Source organism: Sus scrofa, chromosome 1 (assembly GCF_054392235.1).
Source record: "Sus scrofa isolate SSC_HxYL_T2T_F1_AM1 chromosome 1, Sscrofa_HxYL_maternal_Yorkshire_Landrace_v2.0, whole genome shotgun sequence".
NCBI classification, from domain to species: domain Eukaryota; kingdom Metazoa; phylum Chordata; class Mammalia; order Artiodactyla; family Suidae; genus Sus; species Sus scrofa.
In genome coordinates, this window is record NC_139383.1 from 247,860,226 (window position 1) to 247,886,606 (window position 26,381).

The 26,381-nt window shown below is 42.2% G+C and overlaps 1 protein-coding gene across 14 annotated transcripts in view; it reads right to left on the bottom strand.

Annotated features, from left to right (window-relative positions):
• GNE (glucosamine (UDP-N-acetyl)-2-epimerase/N-acetylmannosamine kinase) overlaps window positions 1-26,381 on the bottom strand; it is a 66,991-nt gene that overhangs the window by 19,486 nt on the left and 21,124 nt on the right. For all 14 annotated transcript variants that reach the window (XR_014837170.1, XR_014837179.1, XR_014837171.1 and 11 more), the window contains exons 2-5: window positions 25,955-26,160; window positions 10,629-11,080; window positions 5,376-5,528; window positions 1,596-1,808 (exon numbers count right to left, since the gene is read on the bottom strand). Coding sequence is in view for 3 of the 14 variants with exons in the window: in NM_001435223.1 (NP_001422152.1) it covers window positions 1,596-1,808; window positions 5,376-5,528; window positions 10,629-11,080; window positions 25,955-26,160 (1,024 nt within the window). In the remaining 11 variants the exon portion in view is untranslated. The remainder of the gene's footprint in view (window positions 1-1,595; window positions 1,809-5,375; window positions 5,529-10,628; window positions 11,081-25,954; window positions 26,161-26,381) is intronic.

The following is a 26,381-nucleotide window of genomic DNA, read 5'->3' on the forward strand; positions in this document are numbered from 1 at the left end:
CAGAAAATACAGACTGTTGCTGCTTCCTTTTTTTTTTTTTGGGGGGGGGGAGCACACTCATAGCACATGGAGGTTCCCACGCTAGGGGTCTAATCAGAGCTGTAGCCACCAGCCTACACCACAGCCACAGCAACGCAGGATCAAAGCCGTGTCTGTGATCCACACCACAGTTCACGGCAATGCCACAGATGGCTTCTGATAGGAGAGCACGGTGCCAGATCCCGAGTTCAGTCCTCTGTTCCCATCTTATCTGAACTCTCAGCAGCATTCAACACCATCTCCCTGAAACACTTTCTTTTCTGGACTTTAATGATATTGCACACCAGTTTTCTTTCTTTCTTTCTTTCTTTTTTTTTTTTTTTTTTTGTCTTTTTGCCTTTTGTAGGGCCACTCCCGCGGCATATGGAGGTTCCCAGGCTAGGGGTCCAATCGGAGCTGTAGCCACTGGCCTACGCCACAGCCATAGCAACGCCAGATCCAAGCCTTGTCTGCAACCTACACCACAGCTCATGGCAACGCCGGATCCTTAACCCACTGAGCAAGGCCAGGGATCGAACCCGCAACCTCATGGGTTCCTAGTTGGATCTGTTAACCACTGAGCCACGAGGGGAACTCCAACCTTCATTAATTTAAAAGGCATCTGTCTTCACTGTGGCTATAGAGAGGTACTGCTAGGGGTCAAATCAGAGCCACAGCTGCCAGCCTATACCACAGCCACAGCCATGTGGAATCTGAGCCACATCTGCGACCTATACCACAGCCCACAGCCAATACCGGATCTCTGACCCACGGAGCAAGGTCAGGGATTGAACCTGCCTCCTCAGGGATATTAGTCAGATTCGTTTCCACTGCACCACAACGGGAACTCCTCTATGTATTTTCTTAATGAATGAATTAATGAGGTTGAAAGCATTTTTATCTAATGGCTTCTATTTTCTTCGAAGCAGGAAGCAAAGAACTGCGCTGGGAAGCAAAGGGAAAGAAGGTTCAAAGATAACAGAAAGTTAGGATGGCAATTAGGAAGAAGAGGAGAAAGAGCAGAGCTGGAACTAATCTCCTGATTCCAGTCCAGTTCTTTTTCTATTAACTATATACATTTTTTCACTAGCTACAGAAATATATTTGCAGGTAGAAAGCAGGAGAATTTGAATTAATGTTAATAAGGGGACCTAGCTCAGTGAGGAAATTCATTAATAATATCCTACTTACACTTTAGTTACTAAGGAGGCATCTTAGAACCGCTATGCTCTGAAGTGCTGACTACAGGGACTCTCCTGGGCCCAAGAAAATGAAAGACTTGCATTCGTAGACTTACAACCCATTCAACCACATTCTCTCTTAAACACAGCCATCAAAGGCCATAATTAAGAAACTCTTGGCTCTGAAATCACAAAGACAATAAAGATGTAAGTCGAGCCTTAAAAAATTGATCATCATGGTGTGCTCTTTATAGATTTCAGGCTAGAATGGGTCAGTCACCTCACTCACTCGCTTACTGATGAACACCTATGCCGGCACGGATGCATGCATACCTTGTAAGACCTCATACATACATATGAAACCTAGTCAGTGGAAATAGAAGCCAAGGTAACTACCTGTTTCTCTTCCAATCTGACGTGTTCCTAGGTTGATCACAGGTGTTCCAAAAGCGCCGACCTCCCGTACCCCGCAACTGCTATTCCCAATCATACAACCAGCATGGGCAACCAGCTGTATAAACTGGTCAAACGGGACATGTTTCACGGCACGAAAATTGGGGTGATGCTCAATGCCCTTCTTCCGCATCACTCGAACCATCTCTTTGCTCCCTGTGAAAATGAAAAGAACTGTTACATGGCTTATGAGATAAAGGAGCACTGTGCACTGGCAGGTACAGCCCTACTTAAAGACTCTCCCCTGTAAAAACGTCTAACAGGTATTAGGGAAATAGTTATTTTAATCACTGATCTTTTCATGAATGATGAATATCTAAAAAAAAAAAAAAAAATCTGGTCAGCCCTCTGCTTCAACGCATCTAGAAACTTTTTTTTTTTTTTTTGTCTTTTTGTCATTTCTTGGGCTGCTCTTGCAGCATATGGAAGTTCCCAGGCTAGGGGTCTAATTGGAGCTGTAGCCACCAGCCTGCACCAGAGCCACAGCAATGCGGGACCTGAGCCACGTCTGCAACCTACACCACAGCTCACGGCAACGCCGGATCCTTAACCCACTGAGCAAGGCCAGGGATCAAACCCGAAACTTCATGGTTCCTAGTCGGATTCGTTAACCACTGCGCCACGACGGGAACTCCAACTCATCTAGAAACTTTAAACGGCAGCAGTTGTGTCTCTTCAGACAGCACTGTACAATGCAAACACTCATTTCCCAGGAAAAGCCTTCACCTCAACAATTAAGAGGCTCCAGACAGGCCGTGAGGGCCTAAACGGAAGGGTCTCTGGGTCCTGACACCAAAGTGATGGGGGGCCTCTGCCTCAGCTATGGTCACAGTTACACTAACAACAGCTCAACGGAACAGCAAGCACTCCCACCTATGTGGACTAAGCTCCAAGAAAACACAGAGAGATCCTGATACTGTGGCTGATAGTTTATTGTAAATACCTAGTTTTTAAAAAAGTTACAGATGCATTGCGGGAGGGGGAGACAATATTTAAGGCCTCTCTGCTGCTTGCCTCACTATTCACCCCTCCTGGCTGCTGCCCACCAAGGGAGGCAACACGGCTAGTCTGACTGGTTAGAGAGCAGGACAGCCACCACTCAGTGTTCGCAACCAGGCAGGAGCCACCAGTTTTTTTGTTTGTTGTCTTTTGTCTTTTTAGGGATTAGAGGGTTACAGCTAAGTGGTACAAGGTTGTTTTTGTTTATTTTTAGAGTGATGAAAATGTTCTAAAATTGACTGTGGCAAGGATTGTACAAGCTGTGAATATGTAATAGTTGGTGAATATTAAACTTTAAATGGGTGAATTATATAGTATGTGACTTATTTTTTTATTATTATTTTTTTTTTGTATTTTTGCCTTTTCTAGGCCACGCCTGCGGCATAGGGAGGTTCCCAGGCTAGGGGTCCAATCGGAGCTACAGCTGCCAGCCTACGCCAGAGCCACAGCCATGCAAGATCCGAGCTGTATCTGCGACCTACACCACAGCTCACGCAACGCTGGACCCTCAACCCATTGAGTGAGGCCAGGGATCGAACCTGCAACCTCACGGTTCCTAGTCAGATTTGTTTCCACTGTGCCATGACAGGAACTCCAGAAGCCACTGGTTTAACAGAAGCTGGGCTGCATGTGTTCTCTCTGTGGCAAGGTAGATAGAGGACTCTGGCCACTTTAAGCAGGCCTGGTGACTTTTCTCCTGCCACAGCATGCCAGTTATCACCTATAACTGTAACGCAGGGCACACCAGAAGGTGCTACTGTTCCAAGGTTCAGATTTGGGCTCAGGTGAAGGTGTCTCTCTGGCCCTATGTCTAAACCACAGGCACTAACCCTGTTCTCCAGAGAATCCCACATTAGGGAACTGGGCACTAGGTCAGATCATGACAAAGTGATGCTTTGATGCTCACTGCCCTGTTGTTCCTTGTATACATTTTATCAGAAACCCTGTGAGAAGGAGACGTGAGTGACAGACGTGGTTCAGGCATTGCTGAGACCCTTTCCTTTCATAGGGGTAAAGTATCTCTAATTCTCAAGTATATACAATAAGGCAGGTGTATTACAAACAAAATATCGCCAACAATGAATAATGAACAAGAGATACAACTATATGATAAATATATATATAAAATTTTAAAGGATTAGAAAAGAATAAATAATGAGGTTTTTGAAATTCTGATATACTACCTGGATGAAATCTGGGTGGGTTTTTTTTTTTTTCCAGCTGCACTCGTGACACGCAGAATTTCCTGGGCCAGGGATCAAACTGGCACCACAGCAGTAACTAGAGCCACAGCAATGATGATGCTGGATCCTTAACCTGCTGAGCTACCAAGGAACTCCAGGATTGGGGGCTCTTGAATTTTTTTCCTTACTGACACCCCACTTTGTTCCCTCTAACGTTAAGAAAAGATTACTCCAGGAGTTCCCGTCGTGGCACAGTGGTTAACAAATCCGACTAGGGACCATGAGGTTGTGGGTTCGATCCCTGGCCTTGCTCAGTGGGTTAAGGATCCGGCGTTGCCGTGAGCTGTGGTATAGGTCGAAGATGTGGCTTGGATCCCACGTTGCTGTGGCTCTGGTGCAGGCCGGTGGCTACAGCTCCGATTTGACCCCTGGCCTGGGAACCTCTATATGCCGTGGGAGTGGCCCAAGAAAAGGCAAAAAGACCAAAAAAAAAAAAAAAAGAAAAGAAAAGATTACTCCAGCCACACCAAGAGGATTCTTTCAGAGTAAGAGGGTGAAAGGGTCCTGCCTCCTCTACCAAGAAATACCTAAAAGCTTAGCAATGAGTTATTGTCAGCTAACAACAACCAGTATTTGAAACTCCCTCAGTATCAGGCCCTGATCTGGCGTTTCTCATTTATTTCTCATATCTCCACCATTAACCGAAGGTCTCACTAACACCAGAGACTACGGTTCCATCCACTAGGAGGTGATCTATCAGGGTAGGCCTAAGGATCAACTGGTTGGGGACCACAGATCTAAACTGCCTAAGCTCAAGATAAAAGTATAGCTGGGAGTTGCCATGGTGGCTCAGTGGTTAACGAATCCGACTAGGAACCATGAGGTTGTGGGTTTGATCCCTGGCCTCGCTCAGTGGGTTAAGGATCCTGTGTTGCCATGAACTGTGGTGTAAGTTGCAGACACAGCTTGGATCCTGCATTACTGTGGCTCTGGTGCAGGCCGGTGGCTACAGCTCCGATTAGACCCCTAGCCTGGGAACCTCCATTTGCCGAGGGAGCTGCCCTCGGCAAAAAGACAAAAAAAAATTTTTTTTTAATTAAAAAAAATGATTAAAGTATAGCTAACATAAATGAAAGAACAAGAAACACCAAGAATGGCTATTTTACTGTGGTCAGTAGGATCATTACATTCCTAGAGATACTCTTTCCAATTCTAAGGTGTCTATCTCTTGCCTGTTCCATTTTCTCATGGATGAACACTGCAGGCAAGAGACTAACCATGAAACCAGAGTGGAGATGTGGCATTTTTTTTCAAGTATTTCTTTCTTTCAAGTGTCTATTCTACCAGGATTGACAGTAATATCACACACTCTTCCATCTAATGCAAAATTGGTGATCCTCTGAAAATCAGAATGTATCTCAGAACAGAACGGTTCTCAAGGATAAGGTGAGAAAGACAGGAAAGACAGTCAAAGGAAGACATCACAGACACATCACACTGGAAAGGTAGGTGGCATTCATTCATTTTCGAGTGCAATTACCTGCATCAATATTTGGAAACAGAACTAGGGTCCGCTTGTTAAATGAGATAAGCGCATCCAAGGTTAACTCGAACATCTTTATGGAATGCTTAATGTCAGTGGTCACAGGGTGCTGGAGGGCCACAATGTAATCTTTAGACTTGACATCATCACCTGTTTAAAGAAAAATCAAACCACAGTGCTTCATTAGTTAAGCATCTTCAGGGAGGAAGAAGAAACACATTCCAGAAAGCAAGCCTCCAACGTGTCTGCTTTTAAAAATTCTAAGGCACAACTGTTTCGTCACATGCTAAGCAGGGCATCCAAATTAGGAGCCAAGGATGAGAACTGAGAGCCCAAGTCCAAGGATTCTCCAGCAAACTTCCCATTTTACAACAGGGCTTGGAATGTTAGGTAGCAGACATGAGACCTCATTGCTTTAAAATCCAGAATACTTCAAAGCATGAGAAAATATGATGCTTCCCAGTTTCTGACCAGTGTTTTTTTGTTTGTTTGTTTGTCTTTTTGTCTTTTCTAGGGCCGCTTCCGTGGCATATGGAGGTTCCCAGGCTAGGGGTCGAATCGGAGCTGTAGCTGTCAGCCTACATCAGAGCCACAGCAACACAGGATCCGAGCCGTGTCTGTGACCTACACCACAGCTCATGGCAACGCTGGATCCTTAACCCATTGAGCAAGGCCAGGGATCAAACCCGCAACCTCATGGTTCCTAGTCAGATTCGTTAGCTGCTGCACCACGACGGGAACTCCTGACCAGTGTTTCTAATGAATTATCAGCACTATTAATGAAGAACGATGTGTTGCAAAGCAGGACATTTAGAGACTGAATGGGCATTAAATAAATTCATACAATGCAAAGCAGCTTCCCCATACCATCACGCACCAGATGCAACAACTGGCTGGTGCTTCTGACTCTGTTCAAAGGACCAGAAAGGTTTCACTCATCCCCAGATGAAGATCCCAAGGACAGTTCCTCGGCAAAAATGTAAAAAATCTGGATGGACAGTGCTATGCCAAATAACACAAAAACATTTTGCAGCAGGGCCTATATTACCTCATAAAACTGAAAATGAGCTCTACTTGCCTTTTTCCTTTTTTTTTGCTCTTTAGGACTGCACTCGCGGCATACGGAGGTTCCCAGGCTAGGAGTCGAATCGGAGCTATAGCTGCCAGCCTACACCACAGCTACAGCAATGCCAGATCCGAGCCGCATCTGCGACCTACACCACAGCTCATGGCAATGCTGGATCCTTAACCCACTGGGCGAGGCCAGGGATCAAACCCATGTCCTCATGGATACCAGTTGGGTTCATTACCTCTAAGTCACAATGGGAACTCCTGATATTCGTTTTAATGATCAACTTTTCATGAACTATGTTTATTAATCCAAATTCAAACAGTGGCAGTTATTTCTAATGATTTAACGGTATCAGAAAATGTTTGCTGATCATCTTCAGTAGTATTCGATTTATAAGACTCAGGCTCCACAATTGTATTTTAAAAAATAATTGGTCCCATCATGTTCTACATTGGCGGTGGAAATATAATTATTCAATTTTTGAACAAAGTAGAAAAAAGACCTAAAGGCCTAGAAGAATTGATTAGAAACATAAGTCTAGAAAGATGCAATCAACACAAACTCAGATAATCCACTAGGTAGAGACTGGGGCCATTACCAAGAAACTATTTCAAAGAGGATTAAAACATTGTGAGGGAAAAACATGGAGTTCCCGTCTCGGCTCAGTGGTTAATGAATCTGACTAGGAACTATGAGATCGTGGGTTCGATCCCTGGCCTCCTCGCTCAGTGGGTTAAGGGTCGAGCGTTGCCGGGAGCTGTGGTGTAGGTCACAGATGTGGCTCGGATCTGGCATTGCTGTGGCTGTGGTGTAGGCTGGTGGCTACAGCTCCAATTCAACCCCTGGCCTGGGAACCTCCAAATGCCTCGGCTGCGGCCCTGGAAAAGACAGAAAGACAAAAAAAAAAAAAAAAAAAAAAAAAAAAGTGAGGAAAAACAGCATTAAAAGAGGTGTATTTGTTGTAAAGGATCTGGAAATATTATGTAGATGCCAAAATCTGGCCACAAGTACAAGCTAGTTTTGCTCTAACACGTATTTCTACAATGTGCATCAGCTCCTCTGTGACTGGTAAACAGAGGAATGACGTCAGCCTTTAATGTAGCAGTTGAATTATTCATACATGATTCCCTGTGGCTGATACAAAAAACCCTAAAGCACAGGTACACAAGTGGTGGCAAAATACAGTACTTGTCACAAGGTCCCTTCAGCCCACACTCCTTTTCCGGGTTCAGTTTGCTCACGTACTCGGTCTTGAGAGCACTTATAGGGCAAGTCTCTTTGCGGCTTCCTTTCTTGGTAGCAATTTTTCTTTGGCAGTGAGGACGAATGGAGCTTCTCTGGTCCCGTGCAGAGAATCAATCTACACGACTTATTGCTAAGGGCCAAGTGGAAGGTGAAAAGGAAGAAAAATTCCAGCAGTGTACCCCATGAGAGCTTTCCACACCTCATTTATCTTTCACTTTAAGTGTGATTAAGCAAGATTTGTAGTATTTAGAAAATAACCCTATAATGCAGAAAGCAGCAGGATTGCACTTTGTAACCTAACGCTCTATATGGAGCCATTTAAGCGGTTTCTTCATTAAAAGGGGTAACAAAAGAGCAAAAACTAGACATCTTAAAAGGAAAAAAAACACAGTGAAAAAGAAAACACAGGACAAGAGTGGCTACTGGGGCTCAGTGGAAACGAATCTGACTAGGATCCAGGAGGATGCAGGTTGGATCTCTAGCCTTGTTCAGTATGTTAAGGATCCGGTGTTAACTGTGAGCGTAGGTCGCTAAGGATCCCGTGTTAACTGTGGTGTAGGTCGCAGATGCGGCTCGGATCCTAAGTTGCTGTGGCTGTGGTGTAGGCCAGCGGCTACAGCTCCGATTCGACCCCTAGCCTGGGAACCTCCATATGCTGCAGGTGTGGCCCTAAAAACCAAAAAGAAAAAAGAAAAAGAAAACACAGGACCATGAGCTGGAGCTACCTATCCCACAGCAACACAGGATCCGAGCCGCGTCTGCGACCTACACCACAGCTCACAGCAATGCTGGATCCTTAACCCACTGAGCAAGGCTAGGGATGGAACCCGCAACCTCATGGTTCCTAGTCGGCTCAGTGGAAAAGAACCCAACTAGCATCTGTGAGAACGCAGGTTTGATCCCTGGCCTTGCTCAGTGGGTTAAGGATCTGGCATTGCCCTCAGCTGTGGTATAGGTTGCAGACATGGCTTGGCTGTGATATAGGCTGGCAGCTGTAGCTCTGATTCAGCCCCCTTGCCCAGGAACTTCCATATGCTTCATCTGTGGAAAAAAAAAAAAATACAGCCTTTGCACAAAAGGTATTACTGCCAGGAATAGGTGGCTTTGGCTCAATGCCTTTTACTCCCCAACTAGTTTTAAAAATAATCTAGTTTTGGAGTTCCCATTGTGGCACAGTGGTTAACAAATCCAACCAGGATCCCTGACCTTGCTGAGTGGGTTAAGGATCCGGCGTTGCCGTGAGCTGTGGTGTAGGTTGCAGATGGGGCTCAGATCCTGTGTTGCTGTGGCTACAGCTCCGATTAGACTCCTAGACTGGGAACCTCCATATGCCGTGGGAGCGGGCCTAGAGATGGCAAAAAGGCAAAAAATAATAATAATAATCTAGTTTTTTCTATTCTGTCATTCTTCATTTCACAAAGAAACTGCTTAAATGGTTCCAAATAGAACTTTAAGCCTTACAAGTACAATTTAGCTGCATTCTGCTTTATAAAGGTTATTTTCTATTCACTTAAAAGTTTTTCAGAAGACAGAGCTAACACTATAATCAGAACAGAATGCAAGAATGTTTACTTAGAAGCTTTCAGAAAGGGGAGATTGAAAAGACAGAAGTCTGTCCCATCAGCATTATCTTGACAGGTTCCCTGATAGCTACGAAATTTGTCCAAGGATAAAAAATACATAGAATGGGAGTTCCTGTTGTGGCTCAGTGGAAATGAATACGACTAGGAACCATAAGGTTTTGGGTTCCATTCCTGGCTTCAGTGGGTTAAGGATCTGGTGTTGCCATGAGCTGTGGTGTAGGTTGCAGATGCAGCTCGGATCTGATGTTGCTGTGGTGTACGCCAGCAGCTGTAGTTCCGACTGGACCCCTAATCTGGGAACTTCCCTATGCCACAGGTGCAGCCCTAAAAAGACAAAAAAAAAAAAAAAAAAAAAAAAAGAAAGAAAGAAATACAATACATAGAATGGATTAATTTATATAGTAGAACAGCCCAATTTCTTTCCTATTCTAATGAGTTCTGGGTTTAAAATATACACAATCACTGTGATTACACAATCATCAACTCCACTTAGTATTCATTAACTTCACTCTTCAACAGATCTACCTCTTCAGGGAGGAGAGTCCTAAATACCTAATAGGTGATTAGATTAGGTGTCCTCTCAGATAGCACTCTCACTACAAATGAACCAATGGACATTGTTTGTAAACCTATTTTCTCTACCTCTGATTAGCAAAGAGTAATTTCCAAAAATCCAGATCACTAAGAATAGGCCTTAAGGCTTCTTTACTGAGTAACAAATGCTAATGGTAACCTATGACTTCTGCTTTTTAAGAATAATCCTAATTCTTTATATTAAGTACTTATGGCTTATTAACTGCTTTCAATATTCATTATCTCACCTGAGTATTCCAACAAGCCCATAAGAAAGGCATTCAAATTAAAAATAACAATCGTTTTCATTTTGCTAAAAAACGAAGGGGAAAAAACACCCATAATTCTACTAACCAGAAATATTATAAATGGCTTGGCATACACACTTCTCAACCTTTTATTATGTTATTGTTTTTATAAAAATAGCGTATTTTATAATTTTATAGCCTGCTTTTTTTCCCTTTTTGATATGTCAGGATCTGTTCTTGTAACTACTAACTATTCACCCATTAACATCATATATAATGGATTAAAAGCATTCCCTTGTATAAATACAGCATAGATTTTAAAAATTCAATCCATTAAGTCTCTTTTATAGAAAAGGGGAGTCTCAGAAAGCTAACGTCATACCATAGAGTGAGATCTATATGGGCTACAAACCTTAGCCTCCTGATTGCTAATGCAACCTTCTACCCACCAAAGTCTCCAAAAGGACTGAAGCACATCCGACCTTTCTGACAAAGGCAGGGATTAGGCTGAATAAAGACTGATACCCACCCAACCACATCCGAATGATGCTCATGTAGTCCTTGTTCTTGGCGGAGAGAAGCTTGTCATAGGAAGGGCAGCCTGCCAACAGGATGCGATCGTGGTCCTCGCACATGGATATCAGGTGCTGCTCGGCACTCCGGGTGCAGCACACGTGATAATGAGCCAGTTTCGTTATGGCGTGTCTGATGGAGTCGTCAATGGTCCCACTGACTTCCCCCCCTTCAATGTGAAGGATTCGGATGTTCATCAAGGCAGCGGATGTAGCCAGCGCCAGGGCATCAAACCTGTCTCCATGGACAATCATGATATCCGGCTTCAGGCGGTTAAGGACATCTGGGAGCTTCACAAGGGCCAGGCCTACTGACTCCACCATGGCTGCCTCATCTTCCCCTCTGACAATCGTGTGTAGCCTGGTGTTAATGTCAAAGTCATCTTGTTCAATCATGCGGTATGTGTTTCTAAAGTGGGAGAGAAATGAAAAGGCGAAAAAGCATGTTCTTAAGTACAGAGCTATAAAAACGCTGGACAAAAGCAATTTAATGTCAACCCTGGAGGGAAAAATATTTCACAAAATTTCCTTGTTAAAATTAAGTATAACTTGGAGTTCCCATCGTGGCTCAGTGGTTAGGGAATCCGACTAGGAACCATGAGGTTGTGGGTTCAATCCCTGGCCTTGCTCAGGGGATTAAAGGATCCAGTGTTGCTGTGAGCTGTGGTGTAGGTTGCAGACGTGGCTCGGATCCCGCATTGCTGTGGCTCTGGCGTAGGCTGGTGCTACAGCTCTGATTAGACCCCTAGCCTGGGAACCTCTATATGCCACAGGAGCGGCCCAAGAAATGGCAAAAAGAAAAAAAAAAAGTAAAACTTATACACAAAAATTAAAAGCACATTGTGATGATTGTTGTACAACTCTAAAAGTAATAAAACACATTCAGGAAAAAAAATTAAAAGCACAGACCATAAAGATAGGTTGCTTAATTTTTCTACACAAACACCCCTGAGGCCACCACCCAGATCAACACAGCCCACACCTCGGGGGTGGGGGGAGGGCGGGGGTCTTACTTTCGCCCCCTTCAGTGACCCCCTGGAGAGAGAAACATCGGAGGGAGAATATTTTCATTAGGAAAAAAAGAGACCAAGTTGTATAGTGGTCGCAACTTTTTCTTCTTAAAAAAAAAAAAAATATATATATATATATATATAATTTTTAAAAAGAAATATGCTACTTATAGAAAAAAATGTTACTTATAAAAGCAAAGCTCACTGGGACTTCCCTGGTGGTCTAGTGGTTGGGACTTAGCCACTCTTTTAACACTGCAGCCTGGGTTCAACCCCTGGTCTGGGAACTGAGGTCCCGAATCAAGCCACTGCATGCTGTGGCCACAAAAAAACAAAAACAAAAACAAAAAGCAACGCTCATTTAAAAAATAGTATGGAACCAGGATACCTTATATGTCACTGTATGAATGATGGAAATTATTTCCTGAATTCTTTTTATATGGTACCATTAACGCAGCATAATTCTGATTGGGGTGAAAAGGTAGGTTTTAAATTATGTGTGAAATGCAGTTTCAGGTCTGTTTCATGCTTTAATAACAATAGCAGTTCTCAATGCCTGAAAGTTTCCTGTCTGTTATGACTAGATTTTAAAAGACACAACTTTTTTTTTTTTTTTTTGGTCTTTTTGTCTTTTTGCCTTTTCTAGGGCCGCCTCTGCAGCATATGGAGGTTCCCAGGCTAGGGGTCGAATCAGAGCTGTAGCCGCCGGCCTACGCCAGAGCCACAGCAACACGGGATCTGAGCCATGTCTGTAACCTGCACCACAGCTCACAGCAACACCAGATCCTTAACCCACTGAGCAAGGCCAGGGATCAAACCTGCAACCTCATCGTTCCTAGTTGGATTCATTAACCACTGAGCCACAATGGGAACTCCAAAGATACAACATTTAAAAAAAATACATATTAACAAATTGGAAAATATAGAAAATTATCATGCATAAACCTACCACTCTGCAGTATTAGTATTAGCATTTTGATATATTTCTTTCTAGCCATTTTATGCATGTTAACATGGTTGAGAATGCATTCATAGCACAACTCAGTATCTACCTAATCCATTTAATGACACTATGATGTTTTCTCAGATTATGAAGGATTTTTTACATACATCATACAGTTGGCCTAGCAGTCATATTATAGATTCCTCTGGATTTTCCTACAGAAGCAATGATGATGTCTGTAATAAAGACAAACTTTGTGTCTTTGCATTTCTTGCTTCATTGGCTGTTACATGTAGTGCATGGAAACGTGGTGAAAGGGGGTATCCTTACCTTATTCCCAATCTTAGGAGGAAAACAAATTTTATGTTAGCTATAGGTTTTTCACAGATTGCCTTTATCAGTTGAGGAATTTCCTTTACTTTTATCAGCTGAGGAATTCCCTTTCCATTCCAAGTCTGCTAAAAGTGGGTTTTTTTTGTTTTTTGTTTTTTACCATAACTAGTTGTTGAATTTTCTCAAAGGCTTTTTTAACACCTATTGAGATGACTGTGTTGATTTTCCCCTCTATTCTGTTAACACGTGAATCACACTAAATGATTTTCAAATATTAAATCAATTTTGAATTCCTGAGATAAACCCACTTGGTCATGATGTATTATCTGGTTCTTGTATATTGCTATATATGATTTGCTAATTTTTTGTTTAAAATGTTGATGTTTGCATTCATGAGGGATACTGATCTGAATTTTCTTATAATACCTTTGTCAGATTTTGATATCAGGATTATGGTGACCTTATTAAATAATCAAGGAAGTCCCCTGGCTCCTCTGTTTTTCTCAAAGAGTTTGTGGAAGATCTTAAACGTTTGATAGAATTCAAAGGTGAAGCCATCTCTGTAAGAAGTTATTTTTAAGTATTTGATAATAAATCCAATTCCTTTAATAGATATAGAGCTATTGAGATTTTCTCTTTTTTCTGTCAGCTCTGGTAAGCAGTGTTTCTCAAGGAGTTTGTCTACTTCATCTAAACTGACTGTCAAATTTACTGGCCTAACATTCCCCTTTTATTCTTTTAACAGCTGTAAGATCAGTAGTGATATCCTCTGTCAACTTCTGTTGGTGATTTCTGTGTTCCCTTTTTATTATTTCTGCAGGAGTCTGTCAATTTTATTAGTATTTTCAAAGAAATAACTTTTCCCTTGATTAATGTTCTCTGTTATTTAATCTACTTTTTTTTTTTAGGGCCATACCTGCGGCATATGGAGGTTCCCAGGCTAGGAGTCTAATCGGAGCTACAGCTGCTGGCCTACACCACAGCCATAGCAAAGCCAGATCCAAGCCACATCCGTGACCTACACCACAGCTCATGGCAACGCCGGATCCTCAACCCACTGAGCGAGGCCAGGGAGTGAACCTGCAACCTCACGGTTCCTAGTCGGATTCGTTTCTGCTGCGCCACAACGGGAACCGCCAATCTTCTTTTATATTTCACTGATTTCCACTCTATCTTCCTCCCTTCTACTTATTTTGGGCTCAGTTTTCTCTTTTCTTATTTATTAAAGAGGAGACAGATCCTTTGCTCTGAACTTTTGATGTTTTTTGCTTGTTTTTTTGTTTGTTTGCTGCATCTGGGGCATGCAGAAGTCTCTGAGACCAGGGGTCAAACCTACACCACAACAGCGACCCAAGGCACAGCAGTGACAATGCTGGACCCTTAACTCGCTGAGCCACCTGGGAACTCCTAAACTTTTCTTTTTAAAATAAGTATTTAAATCTACATATTTCTCCACAAGCACTGCTTTACCTATACCCACAGATTTTGACATATTGTAATATTTATTACTCAGTTCAAAATACTGTCTAATTTTGCTACAGGATTTCTTATTTGACCCCTTAGCTTAAAATTCAACAATAAACATCCAGATTTAAAAATGGGCTGAATAAATCCTGCCAGAGTGAGCAGGCATGCCCCACCCAAGCCTCCCTTCGGAGTAGTTCACTCACAGCAAACTCTGCCAGCCCACTCCCATGGAGTAAGCCTGTGTACCTGATCCCCAGCCCATGTGCCTGATCCCCAGCTCACCTCCCTCTGAGCAGGTTTGTACATCAGGACACCACCCCACCCTCCCTCCTGCCTGGATAGGGCCGATGTCTGCTGCCTTGGAAGCAGTCTTCAGTGCACTGCCCACACGAGGATGTGCAGTTGAAATTACAGCTGAGGCCAAGGGGCCTTGGACTGAAGAAGAAGAGCTGAAACTTCTCCTCCCGGCTGCAAGAATCACAGATGGGCAACTCCATTCCTGGCTTTGTACATTCAGCAGTTGGGGAGCATGTGAACAAATAAGTGTCCTCAAGACTGAGACGGGTCTGGCTTTAGCAGTTGTGGACTTTGTGGGCATGTACACACCAGGTCTGGGCCAGAACAAAGTCTGAGCTGCCTCCCTAGCGCCCACACCAGGCCCAGGTACACAACTACTGCAGTCCTGGGACCTGACCTTAGTGAATCTTCACTGGTAGCCCAGTGAAAACAATGCCTGAGAGACACCAGGCCCAATTGCCAGCAGAGCAGTGCTAATAACAGTGTACTCTGTGAATCTGCAAAATGGGTCAAAGGTGATACAACAGAGCATACTCACAGGTGAACAGGACCGACAAAGAGACACTCAGGGATTCCTCTCCTACTGGGAGTGCTCCAATCCCACCTACCTCGTGCCACAGAAATACAGCTCAGAAACATCTGGGGACTACTACTCCAACAACTAGGATACAGACCCTGCCCCCAAAAGGCCAGTGACAACCACAGAGCAAAGAAGAGACCCCCTCAATATCCAGTACAGGCTCTGGTCACTACAACATCAGTTGCATCTATCAAGGGGATAAAAGCTAGCATACCCTGAGCAAAGAGGTGACAGACATCCATATAAAAAACAGCCCTCACACCAAAAAATAAATGAAATTGAATGCAGACAGGCTCCCTCAAGTCATTTAGAGCTTGTAGTCACCTCTAAACATACCCCTCAACACAGCCCTGACCATCAGATGGACAAGATCCAGCTCCACCCACCAGGGGGCAGAGACCAGAAACGAGAGGAACTACAATCCTGCAGCCTGTGGAAAAAAGACCATAAACACAGAAAGTTAGTCAAAATGAGATGACAGGGAGTTCCTGCTGTGGCTCAGTGGTTAACGAATCTGACTAGGAACCATGAGGTTGTGGGTTCGATCCCTGACCTTGCTCAGTGGGTTAAGGATCAGGCATTGCTGTGAGCTGTGGTGTAAGTCGCAGATGTTGCTTGAATCCTGCATTGCTGTGGCTCTGATGGAGGCTGGCAGCTACAGCTCCAATTAGACCCCTAGCCTATTACAGGAGTTCCCACTGTGGCAAAGCAGGTTAAGGATCCAGCATTGCCACAACTGTGGCACAGATCACAGCTACAGCTCAGATTCAATCCTGGCTGGGGAACTTCCATGTGCCATGGGTGTGGCAAAAAAAATCCCCACTTATCTATGACAAAGGAGGCAAGAATATACAATGGAGGAAAGAGAGTCTCTTCAATAAGTGGGGCTGGGAAAACTGGGCAGCTACATGTAAAAGAATGAAATTAGAACATTCTCCAATCCATATGCAAAAATAAACTCAAAATGGATGAAAGATCTAAACTTAAGGCCTGATACTATAAAACTATTAGAGGAAAACACAGGCAGAACACTCTTTGGCATAAGTGGAAGCAGTATCTTTTTTGATCGACCCGTTAGAGTAATGAAAATAAAATCAAAAATAAACAAATGAGACCTAATTAAATTTAAAAGCTTTTGGATAGCAAAGAAAACCACTAAAAAAATAAAAACACAATATAAACAACTTATACAACCCAACAGCAAAAAAGCCAATCAATCAATGGAAAAATGGGGAAAAGACCTGAAAAGACATTTCTCCAAAGAAGATATACAGATGGCCAACAAACACATGAAAAAATGCTCAACATCGTTGATTATAAGAGAAATGCAAATCAAAACTACCATGAGATACCACCTCACACCAGTCAGAATGGCCATCATTAATACATCCACAAATAACAAGTGCTGGAGGGGCTGTGGAGAAAAGGGAACCCTCCTGCACTGCTGGTGGGAATGTAAACTGGTACAGCCACTATGGAGAACAGTTTGGAGATACCTTAGAAATCTATACATAGAACTTCCATATGACACCACAATCCCACTCTTGGGCATATATCCGGACAAAACTCTACTTAAAAGAGACACATGCACCCTCATGTTCATTGCAGCAGTATTCACAATAGCCAGGACATGGAAACAACCCAAATGTCCATCGACAGATGATTGGATTCGGAAGAGGTGGTATATATACACAATGGAATACTACTCAGCCATAAAAAAGAATGACATAATGCCATTTGCAGCAACATGGATGGAACTAGAAAATCTCATACTGAGTGAAATAAGCCAGAAAGACAAAGACAAATACCATATGATATCACTTATAACTGGAATCTAATATCCAGCACAAATGAACATCTCCTCAGAAAAGAAAATCATGGACTTGGAGAAAAGACTTGTGGCTGCCTGATGGGAGGGAGAGGAAGTGGGAGGGATCGGGAGCTTGGACTTATCAGACACAACTTAGAATAGATTTACAAGGAGATCCTGCTGAGTAGCATTGAGAACTTTGTCTAGATACTCATGTTGCAACAGAACAAAGGGTGGGGGAAAAAATGTAATTGTAATGTATACATGTAAAGATAACTTGATCCCCTTGCTGTACAGTGGGAAAATAAAAAAAAACACACTTTAATCTATAAAAATAAATAAATAAATAAAAAATAAAAACACAACCTGCAGAACTGGAAAAAAAATCTCTGCAAATGAAGCAACTAACAAGGGATTAATCTCCAAAATAAACCAACATGTCATACAGCTTTATATCAAAAAAGCATACAACCCAATCAAAAAATGGGCAGACATTTCTCCAAAGAAGACATACAGATGGCCAAAAAGCATATGAAAAGATTCTCAGAGTTCCCATCGTGGCTCAGTGGTTAACAAATCCGACTAGTAACCAGGGCGCGATCCCTGGCCTTGCTCAGTGGGTTAAAGATCTGGCGTTGCCACATGCTGTGGTGTAAGTTGAAGACGAAGCTTGGATCTGACATTGCTGTGGCTGTGGCGTAGGCCATGAGCTACAGCCCCAATTCGACTCCTAGCCTGGGAACCTCCATATGCTGCAGGTGCAGCCCTAAAAAAACAAAACAAAGTTCTTAACATCACTAATAATTAAAGAAATGCAAATCAAAACTATAATAAGGTATCATCTCACACCAGTCAGAATGGCCATCATCAAAAAGTCTACAAACTTAGAGTTCCCTTCATGGCTCACTGGTTAACAAACCCGACTGGTAACCATAATGTTGCAGGTTTGATCCCTGGCCTCGCTCAGTGGGTTAAGGATCCAGCATTGCCGTGAGCTGTGGTATAGGTCACAGATGTGGCTTAGATCCTGCGTTGCTGTGACTGTGGCATAGGTTGGCAGCTGTAGCTCCTATTCAACCCCTAGCATGGGAACTTCCATATGCTGTGGGTTCGGCCCTAAAAAGCCAAAAAAAAAAAAAAAAAAAAAAAAAAAAAAAAAAGTCTGCAAACAATAAATGCTGGAGAAAGTGTGGAGGAAAGGGAACCCTCCTATACTGTTGGTGGGAATATAAATTGGTACAACCACTATGGAGGTTCCATAAAAAACTAAAAATAGAATTACCATATGACCCAGCAATCCCGCTCCTGGGCATGTATCTGGAGAAAATAAAAATTCAAAAAGATATATGCATTCCAACGCACACTGCAGCACTATTTACAATAACCAAGACATGAAAGCAACCTAAATGTCCATCAACAGAGGAATGGATAAAGAAGATGTGGTACATATATACAACAGAATATTAGCCATAAAAGGAATGAAATGGTACATGGAAGGACCTACAGATTATCATACTAAGTGAAGTAAGTCAGAAAGAGAAAGACAAGTATCATATGATATCACCAATATGTGCAACATAATAAAAATGATACCAAAGAATTTATTTATAAAACAGAAACAAACTCGGAGCTCCCATCATGGCTCAGTGGCTAACGAATCCGATGAGGAACCATGAGGTTGCAGGTTCGATCCCTGGCCTTGCTCAGTGGGTTAAGGATCCGGCGTTGCCGTGAGCTGTGGTATAAGTTGCAGACGCGGCTCGGATCCTGCGTTGCTGTGGCTCTGGCATAGGCTGGTGGCTACAGCTCTGATTTGACCCCTAGCCTGGGAACCTCCATATGCCGCGGGAGCAGCCCTAGAAATGGCAAAAAGACAAAAAAACAAAAACAAAAAAAACAAAATCAAACTCATGGCTACCACAGGGGAAACAATGGGGGGAAGGGGTCGGATAAACTGGGAGGATGGGATTAACACATACACACCACTATATATAAAATAGCTAACCAACAAGGACTTATTGTACAGCACGGGGAGGCCTCCTCAATGTTCTGTAATCACTTATAAGGAAAAAAATGGATGTATGTATATGTATAATTGATTCACTGAGGCTCTCTTGTGGTGCAGTAGGTTAAGAATCTGGCTTTGTCACTGCCGTGGCACAGGTTCGATCCCTAGCCTGGGAACTTCAATATGCCACAGGAGCAGCCAAAACAAAGAAACAAACTAATACCTGTATGTGTATTTAAAAAAAAAAGATTCACTTTGCTATAAACCTGCAGCTAATACAACACTGTAAATCAACCACACCCCAATAAAAATTTTAAAAATAAATAAAAATTAGAATAGGCTAAGGACCTTTACACCTCACCGAAGACGACATAAAGATGGCAAGTAAGCATATGAAAAGATGCTCCACATCATATATCATCAGGGAAATGCAAATTAAAACAAGGAGATACTGCTGCACATCTAGTAAAACGGCCAAAATCTAGAACACTAACATGCTAAATGCTGGCAAGGAGGTGAAGCAACAGCAACTGTCATTCACTGCTGGGGGGTTTACAAAATGATACAGCCAACATGTGGAATGGATAAGCAATGAGGTCCTACTATATAGCACAGGAAACTATATCCAGTCTCTTGGGATGGACCATTATGGAAGATAATATAAGACAGAGAATACACACACACACACGTGTGTGTGTGACTGGGTCACTTTGCTGTACAGCAGAAATTGGCATGGCATTGTAAATCAACTATACTTCAATTAAAAAAAAAAACAGTCACATTGGAAGACAGTTTGGCAGTATCCTGCAAAACTAAACATACTTTTACCACATAATCCAGCAATTATGCTCCTTCTTTTTTCTTAAAGAAGCTGAAAACCTATGTGACACACAAATCTGCAAAATGGATGTTTACAGCAGCTTTATTCACAACTGCCAAGACTTGGAAGCAATTAAAATATCCTTCAGGTCTATGGCCATGCCATCCTGAACGCATCCAATCTCGTCTAAAGTATCCTTTGGTAAGTGAACAGATAAATAAACTATCCTATGCCCGCACAATGGACTATTATTCTGCACTTCAAGCTATGAAAATAGATGAAGGGAACTTAAATGCATACTACTAAATGAAAAGAGGAAATCTGAAGAGGCTACATACTACATGATTCCAACCGACATTCTGGAAAAGGCAAAAATCCATGGAAATGATGGAAAGGGTGAAAAGATCAGTGATGGCCAGGGTTTGTGGGGGAGAGGAGGGGATGAGTAGCTTGAAGAGAGTGGGGCAGGGGGCAGGGAAATGACTTTGTGATACTAAAATGATAAATGCATATCATTATACATGCACCCAAACCCAGAGAACTTACGCCACCAAGTTGAACCCTAACGTAAACTATGGACTTTGGGTGACAATGTATGAATGTAGGTTTGTCAACTATAAACAAAAATGTCTCACTGCGGCGTGGGAGGTGATATTGATAATGGGGATGTGTGGGGAGAGAGGGGTATATGGGAAACTCCTGTATCATCTGCTCAATTTTCCTGCTAGACCTAAAACTGTTTTAAAGAATAAAGTCTACTCTTTCAAATGCATTCTCTTTTATATATATATCCATGTATGTTACCATGTCTAGTCACTTCTACCTGTAGATCTAGCTTCCCCACAGGTATCATTCCTCTTTAGTTTGCAAAATTTGCCTCTGCCTTTTTTGGAGTGCATAGGCTGGTGATAATTTGCTTAGCTGTTTTCTGAATATAGCTGCAACTTTATTTTGTCTTTTTTTTTTTTTTTTTTTGGTCTTTTTGCCTTTTCTAGGGCTGCTCCCACGGCATATAGAGGTTCCCAGGCTAGCGGTTGAATTGGAGCTGTAGCCGCCAACCTACGCCAGAGCCACAGCAACATGGGATCCGAGCCACGTCTGCAACCTACACCACAGCTCATGGCAACGCCGGATCCTTAACCCACTGAGCAAGGCCAGGGACCGAACCCGCAACCTCATGGTTCCTAGTCGGATTCGTTAACCACTGTGCCAGGACGGGAACTCCTGCAACTTTATTTTGAAAAATAATTATACTGAATTAAAAACTCTGGGTTACCAGGTCCCCCCCCCCGCCCCCTTTTGAGCGCATGAAATATGTTCCATTGTCTTCTGGTCTTCACTGTGTCAAGGAGTCAGTTATAACATATCACTGTTCCCCTGGAAGAAATGTAATTTTTGTCTTGGTGCTATCATGATTTTCTTGTTTTCGGCAAATTGCCTATGCTATGTCTTGACCATGTGAATCTCTCAGGAACCAGAATTAGAATCCCCCCAGAAGAGGATCTCAAACACCAAAACGCTTTATCCCATAACACCAAGTAGACTTGAAGTATTTGCCAAGGCCTGATTTAAAATAAAATACTGAGCTTATTTCTAAATTAAATTCCATAATAGACAAAGATGTCTTAAGTATTTAGTTTGAACTGCTGCCCAACGTGAACATTTAAAAAAAAAAAACCATGGGACTGTAACAAAACCAGGCCATCAATATATTCTCTGAATGAAATTAGACTTGATCCAGTGCATTTATCTTAAGTCCCCAAACTGACCCTCTTCACAGCAGTAGGGGTTTCAGGGTACTCATAACCACCACACCTGATTATCTCATTAATCTTTTTTTTTTTTTTTTTGCTTTTGCTTTTTAGGGCTGCACCCATGACATATGGAGGTTCCCAGGCTAGGGGTCTAATCGGAGCTGTAGCCACCAGCCTACACCATAGCCACACCAGATCTGAGCCACGTCTGCGACCTACACCACGGCTCACCTCAATGCCAGATCCTTAACCCACTGAGTGAAGCCAGGGCTCACATGTAATGAGCACAGGGCTCTGTGTTAAATACTGTGTGTGTGGGGATGGGTCGGGAGGGAAGAAGGTTATTTACATTTATACGCACACACACAGAGACAGTACAGCAGAGTTGGTGTGTATGACTTTAAAATTCTCGAGCAAGGAGTTCCCATCGTGGCGCAGTGGTTAACAAATCCGACTAGGAACCATGAGGTTGCAGGTTCCATCCCTGGCCTCACTCAGTGGGTTGAGGATCTGGCATTGCCGTGAGCTGTGGTGTAGGTCGCAGACCTGGCTCAGATCCTGCACTGCTGTGGCTGTGGTGTAAGCTGGAAGCTGTAGGTTTAATTAGACCCCTAGCCTGCAAACCTCCATATATCACAGGTGCGCCCCTAGAAAAGACCAAAAAAAAAAAAAAAAAAAAACTCAAGCAAGATGCAAACTGTTGCCTTTGGAATGGATAAGCAATGAGATCCTGCTGTAGAACACTGGGAACTAAATCTAGTCCCTTATGATGGAGCATGATAATGCGAGATAAAGCATGTATATTATGTATGTGTGACTGGGTCACCTTGCTGTACAGTAGAAAACTGACAGAACACTGTAAACCAGCTATGATGGAAAAGACAAAAAATTTTTAAATAATAATAATAAATAAAATTCTCAAGCACTCCTCAAGTGCCAAGTCATAGAGCCATAAAGTGATGTGCAATTTTGCTAAGCGTGAATTTGAATCCCATCTATTTGAGGTTACTGTTAATAGGGGAGCAGGTCACTTAACTCACAATTAAGCCAACTCTACAGACTAAAATACAGCACTGTTTCCATCATTTTCTTCACGTTTTTTTTTGTGGGGGAATACTATAGAGCAAGGTTTCTCGGTGTCAGCACTATTGACACTTTAGGCCAGATAGATCTTTGTTGAGGAGGGCTGACCTATGTATTGTAGGATGCTTAGAAACAGTCCTAGCCTCTTTGAAAAAATGTGCTGAGTAAATAAATGAACCAATGAATTTCTAAATAGTCTATGTTATTTATTTGATTTTTTGCCCAATTCTTTTTTTTTTTTTTTTTTTTTGTCTTTTTGCCTTTTCTAGGGCTGCTCCCGCAGCATATGGAGATTCCCAGGCTAGAGGTCTAATAGGAGCTATAGCCACTGGCCTGCGCCACAGCCACACCAGATCCAAGCCGCATCTGTGACCTACACCACAGCTCACGGCAAGGCCGGATCCTTAACCGACTGAGCAAGGCCAGGGACGGAACCCGCATCCTCATGGTTCCTAGTCAGATTCGTTAACCACTGAGCCACGACGGGAACTCCAATGCCCAATTCTTAAGAGCATAAAAATGCTGTGTTTTTTTTAAAATACAACTTGTTGAAATAGAAAGGTAGCTTATTGTTTCTGTTGGTTTAATGTTTTCTTAAATAATAAATTCACATGGTTTAGAACTACAGGAGCTCCTGTCATGGCTCAGCAGTAATGCACTCAGCTAGGATCCGTGAGGATGTGGGTTTGATCCTTGGCCTTGCTCAGTGCGCTAAGGATCCAGCATTGTCATAAGCTGTCGTGTAGACTGAAGATGCTGCTCAGATCTGGCGTTGTTGTGGCTCTGGCATAGGCCAGCGGCTACAGCTCCGATTTGACCCCTAGCCTGGGAACCTCCATACGCCGAGGGAGCAGCCCTAGAAAAGACAAAAAAAAAAAAAAAAAAATCTGTGAACTTATCATACTAAGTGAAGTAAGTCAGAGAAAGACAAATATCATATGATATCACTTGGATGTGGAATCTAATAAAAAATGATACCAAAGAATTTATTTATAAAACAGAAACAAACTCACAGATTTTGAAATCAAGTTTAGGGTCACCAAAAGGGAAAGCATGGAGGGGAGAGATAAATTGGGAGGATGGGATTGATACATATACACCACTGTATATAAAATAGATAAGTAACAAGGACCTATTGTATAGCTCAGGGAGAGCTACTCAATGTTCTGTAATAGCCTATATGGGAAAAAAGAATGGATATATGTATAACTGGTTCACTTTGCTGTAAACCTGAAGCTAAAACAACATTGTAAATCAACTATACCCCAATAAAATTTCTTTTAAAAAAATTCTGCAGTATCCTGAAGTTTCTTCTCTATTCTTTAAGTACTTTCTTAGAGCAATTTGCTAAATTGGTTTTTAGAGGCAAGTTTTCACTTTTGCTATTGTTATTATCTTATTTGTATTTATGTTTTTGCTTTTTTTTTTTTTTTTTTTTTTTTTTTAGGACTACACCCAAGTCATTTGGAGGTTCCTAAGGCTAGGGGTCTAACTGGAGCTACGGCTGCCGGCCTATGCCACAGCAACGCCAGATCCGAGCCACATGTGCAACCTATATCAGATCCTTAACCCACTAAGGATCCAGACCCACTAAGCAACACCAGATCCGTAACCCACCGAGGGAGGCCGGAGATCGAACCCACGACCTCACAGTTCCTAGTCGGATTTGTTTCCACTGCACCACGACGGGAAGTCCATTATCTTATTTTTATTTATTTATTTATTTATTTTTAATTAATTTTTTTTTTTTGTCTTTTGTCTTTTTGTTGTTGTTGTTGTTGTTGCTACTTCTTGGGCCGCTCCCGCGGCATATGGAGGTTCCCAGGCTAGGGGTTGAATCGGAGCTGTAGCCACCGGCCTACGCCAGAGCCATAGCAACGAGGGATCCGAGCCGCGTCTGCAACCTACATCACAGCTCACGGCAACGCCGAATCGTTAACCCACTGAGCAAGGGCAGGGACCGAACCCGCAACCTCATGGTTCCTAGTCGGATTCGTTCACCACTGCGCCACGACAGGAACTCCCCATTATCTTATTTTTAAAGGACAGTCTGAAAAAGATTATTTTACTTTATTTATTTGTCTTTTTTTTTTTTTTTTTTTTTTTTTTTTGCCTTTTCTTAGGGCCACTCCCTCGGCATATGGAGGTTCCCAGGCTAGGGGTCTAATCAGAGCTGTAGCCAACAGCCTACACCAGAGCCACAGCAATGTGGGATCTGAGCCACGTCTGCAACCTACACCACAGCTCACAGCAACACCGGATCCTTAACCCACTGATTGAGGCCAGGGATCGAACCCACAACCTCATGGTTCCTAGTCGGATTTGTTAACCACTGAGCCACAACAGGAACTCCTAGATTATTTTACTTTAATACAAGCTTCTTTCATATATATATATATATATATACATATATACAGATACATATATACATATATACATATATCTTTCATATATATATATATATATACATATATATATATATATTTTTTTTTTTTTTTACCATCTTTGGAGGCTGCATTAATGTCATCAAGCCACAAGGGTGCACTAAATGCCACTTGATTACATAGAACAAAATGAATGTTCATCTTTGGTTTATAGATCCTGCTCCCTCAAAGATCTCCCAAGTTTTGTTTTTCATATTTTAGACTGTGATCCATAACAAATCTAATGTCACCAAAGTAAGTACCAATGGTAATGGTAATATAAAATTCTACTTAACTTGTAGATCAATTAGATTTTAAAAATCTTATTCCATATCTACTGCTTTATTTGCAGTAGTAATTCTTATTACCATTAATGCAGAAGTACCATTAGAACTCACAAAACAGGTTGCATAGACTCACATTAGAGTTACACAATTTCTCTTTATAAATGCCATTTCTGAAATGAATAGCAAATAATAGTAATAGTAGCTGTAATTTACCAAGCATCTATTAGGCAGCATTACTGCATAGATAATTATAAAACTGTCTCTATTCTTCATAACCTACAACACAAGTTTTCACTCCAACTGAGCAACCTGAGGCTCAAAGAGGCTGGGCAGCTTCACCAAGGCCAATACATAAACTAAGTGGTAAAACTGGGATTTGAAGCTGGTCCGTGTGGCTCCAAGATCCATGTTCTCTCCAGTACCTTATGTTGCAGTGAAGAATATCATAAGAAAAAGCTTTCATCTTACCCATAGTCATCTATCAGGTGAGAGCCGAGTACCACCACGTCAAGTTCAAAGAACTCAGGTTCCATTTTAATGCCAAACATGATTGGGGCAAGTTTAGAATAATCAGCACGGTTGCAAGTAGCCACACAAACCCGAAGCTTTCGGTTATTCTCCTTCTTTTCCATGATTTGTGTTTTCCTTTTTGAGAGGTTCTCAAAATAGAGTTCCTAAAGGTGGAAAAATAAAAATTATTTATAATCAGAACAACAGATCCTAAATATAAACATAAAATTTTGCAGTTTTAAGTCCTCAGTTAAGTCCTTAGTTTTAAGTCCTATAGTTAATCATTTACCAAAATGATTTCTTAAACCTTTTTCTACACTCACTTCTGTATGATATACCCATATCAAGTTATAAAATTCCAGTAGACCAACTATGACTCCAACCC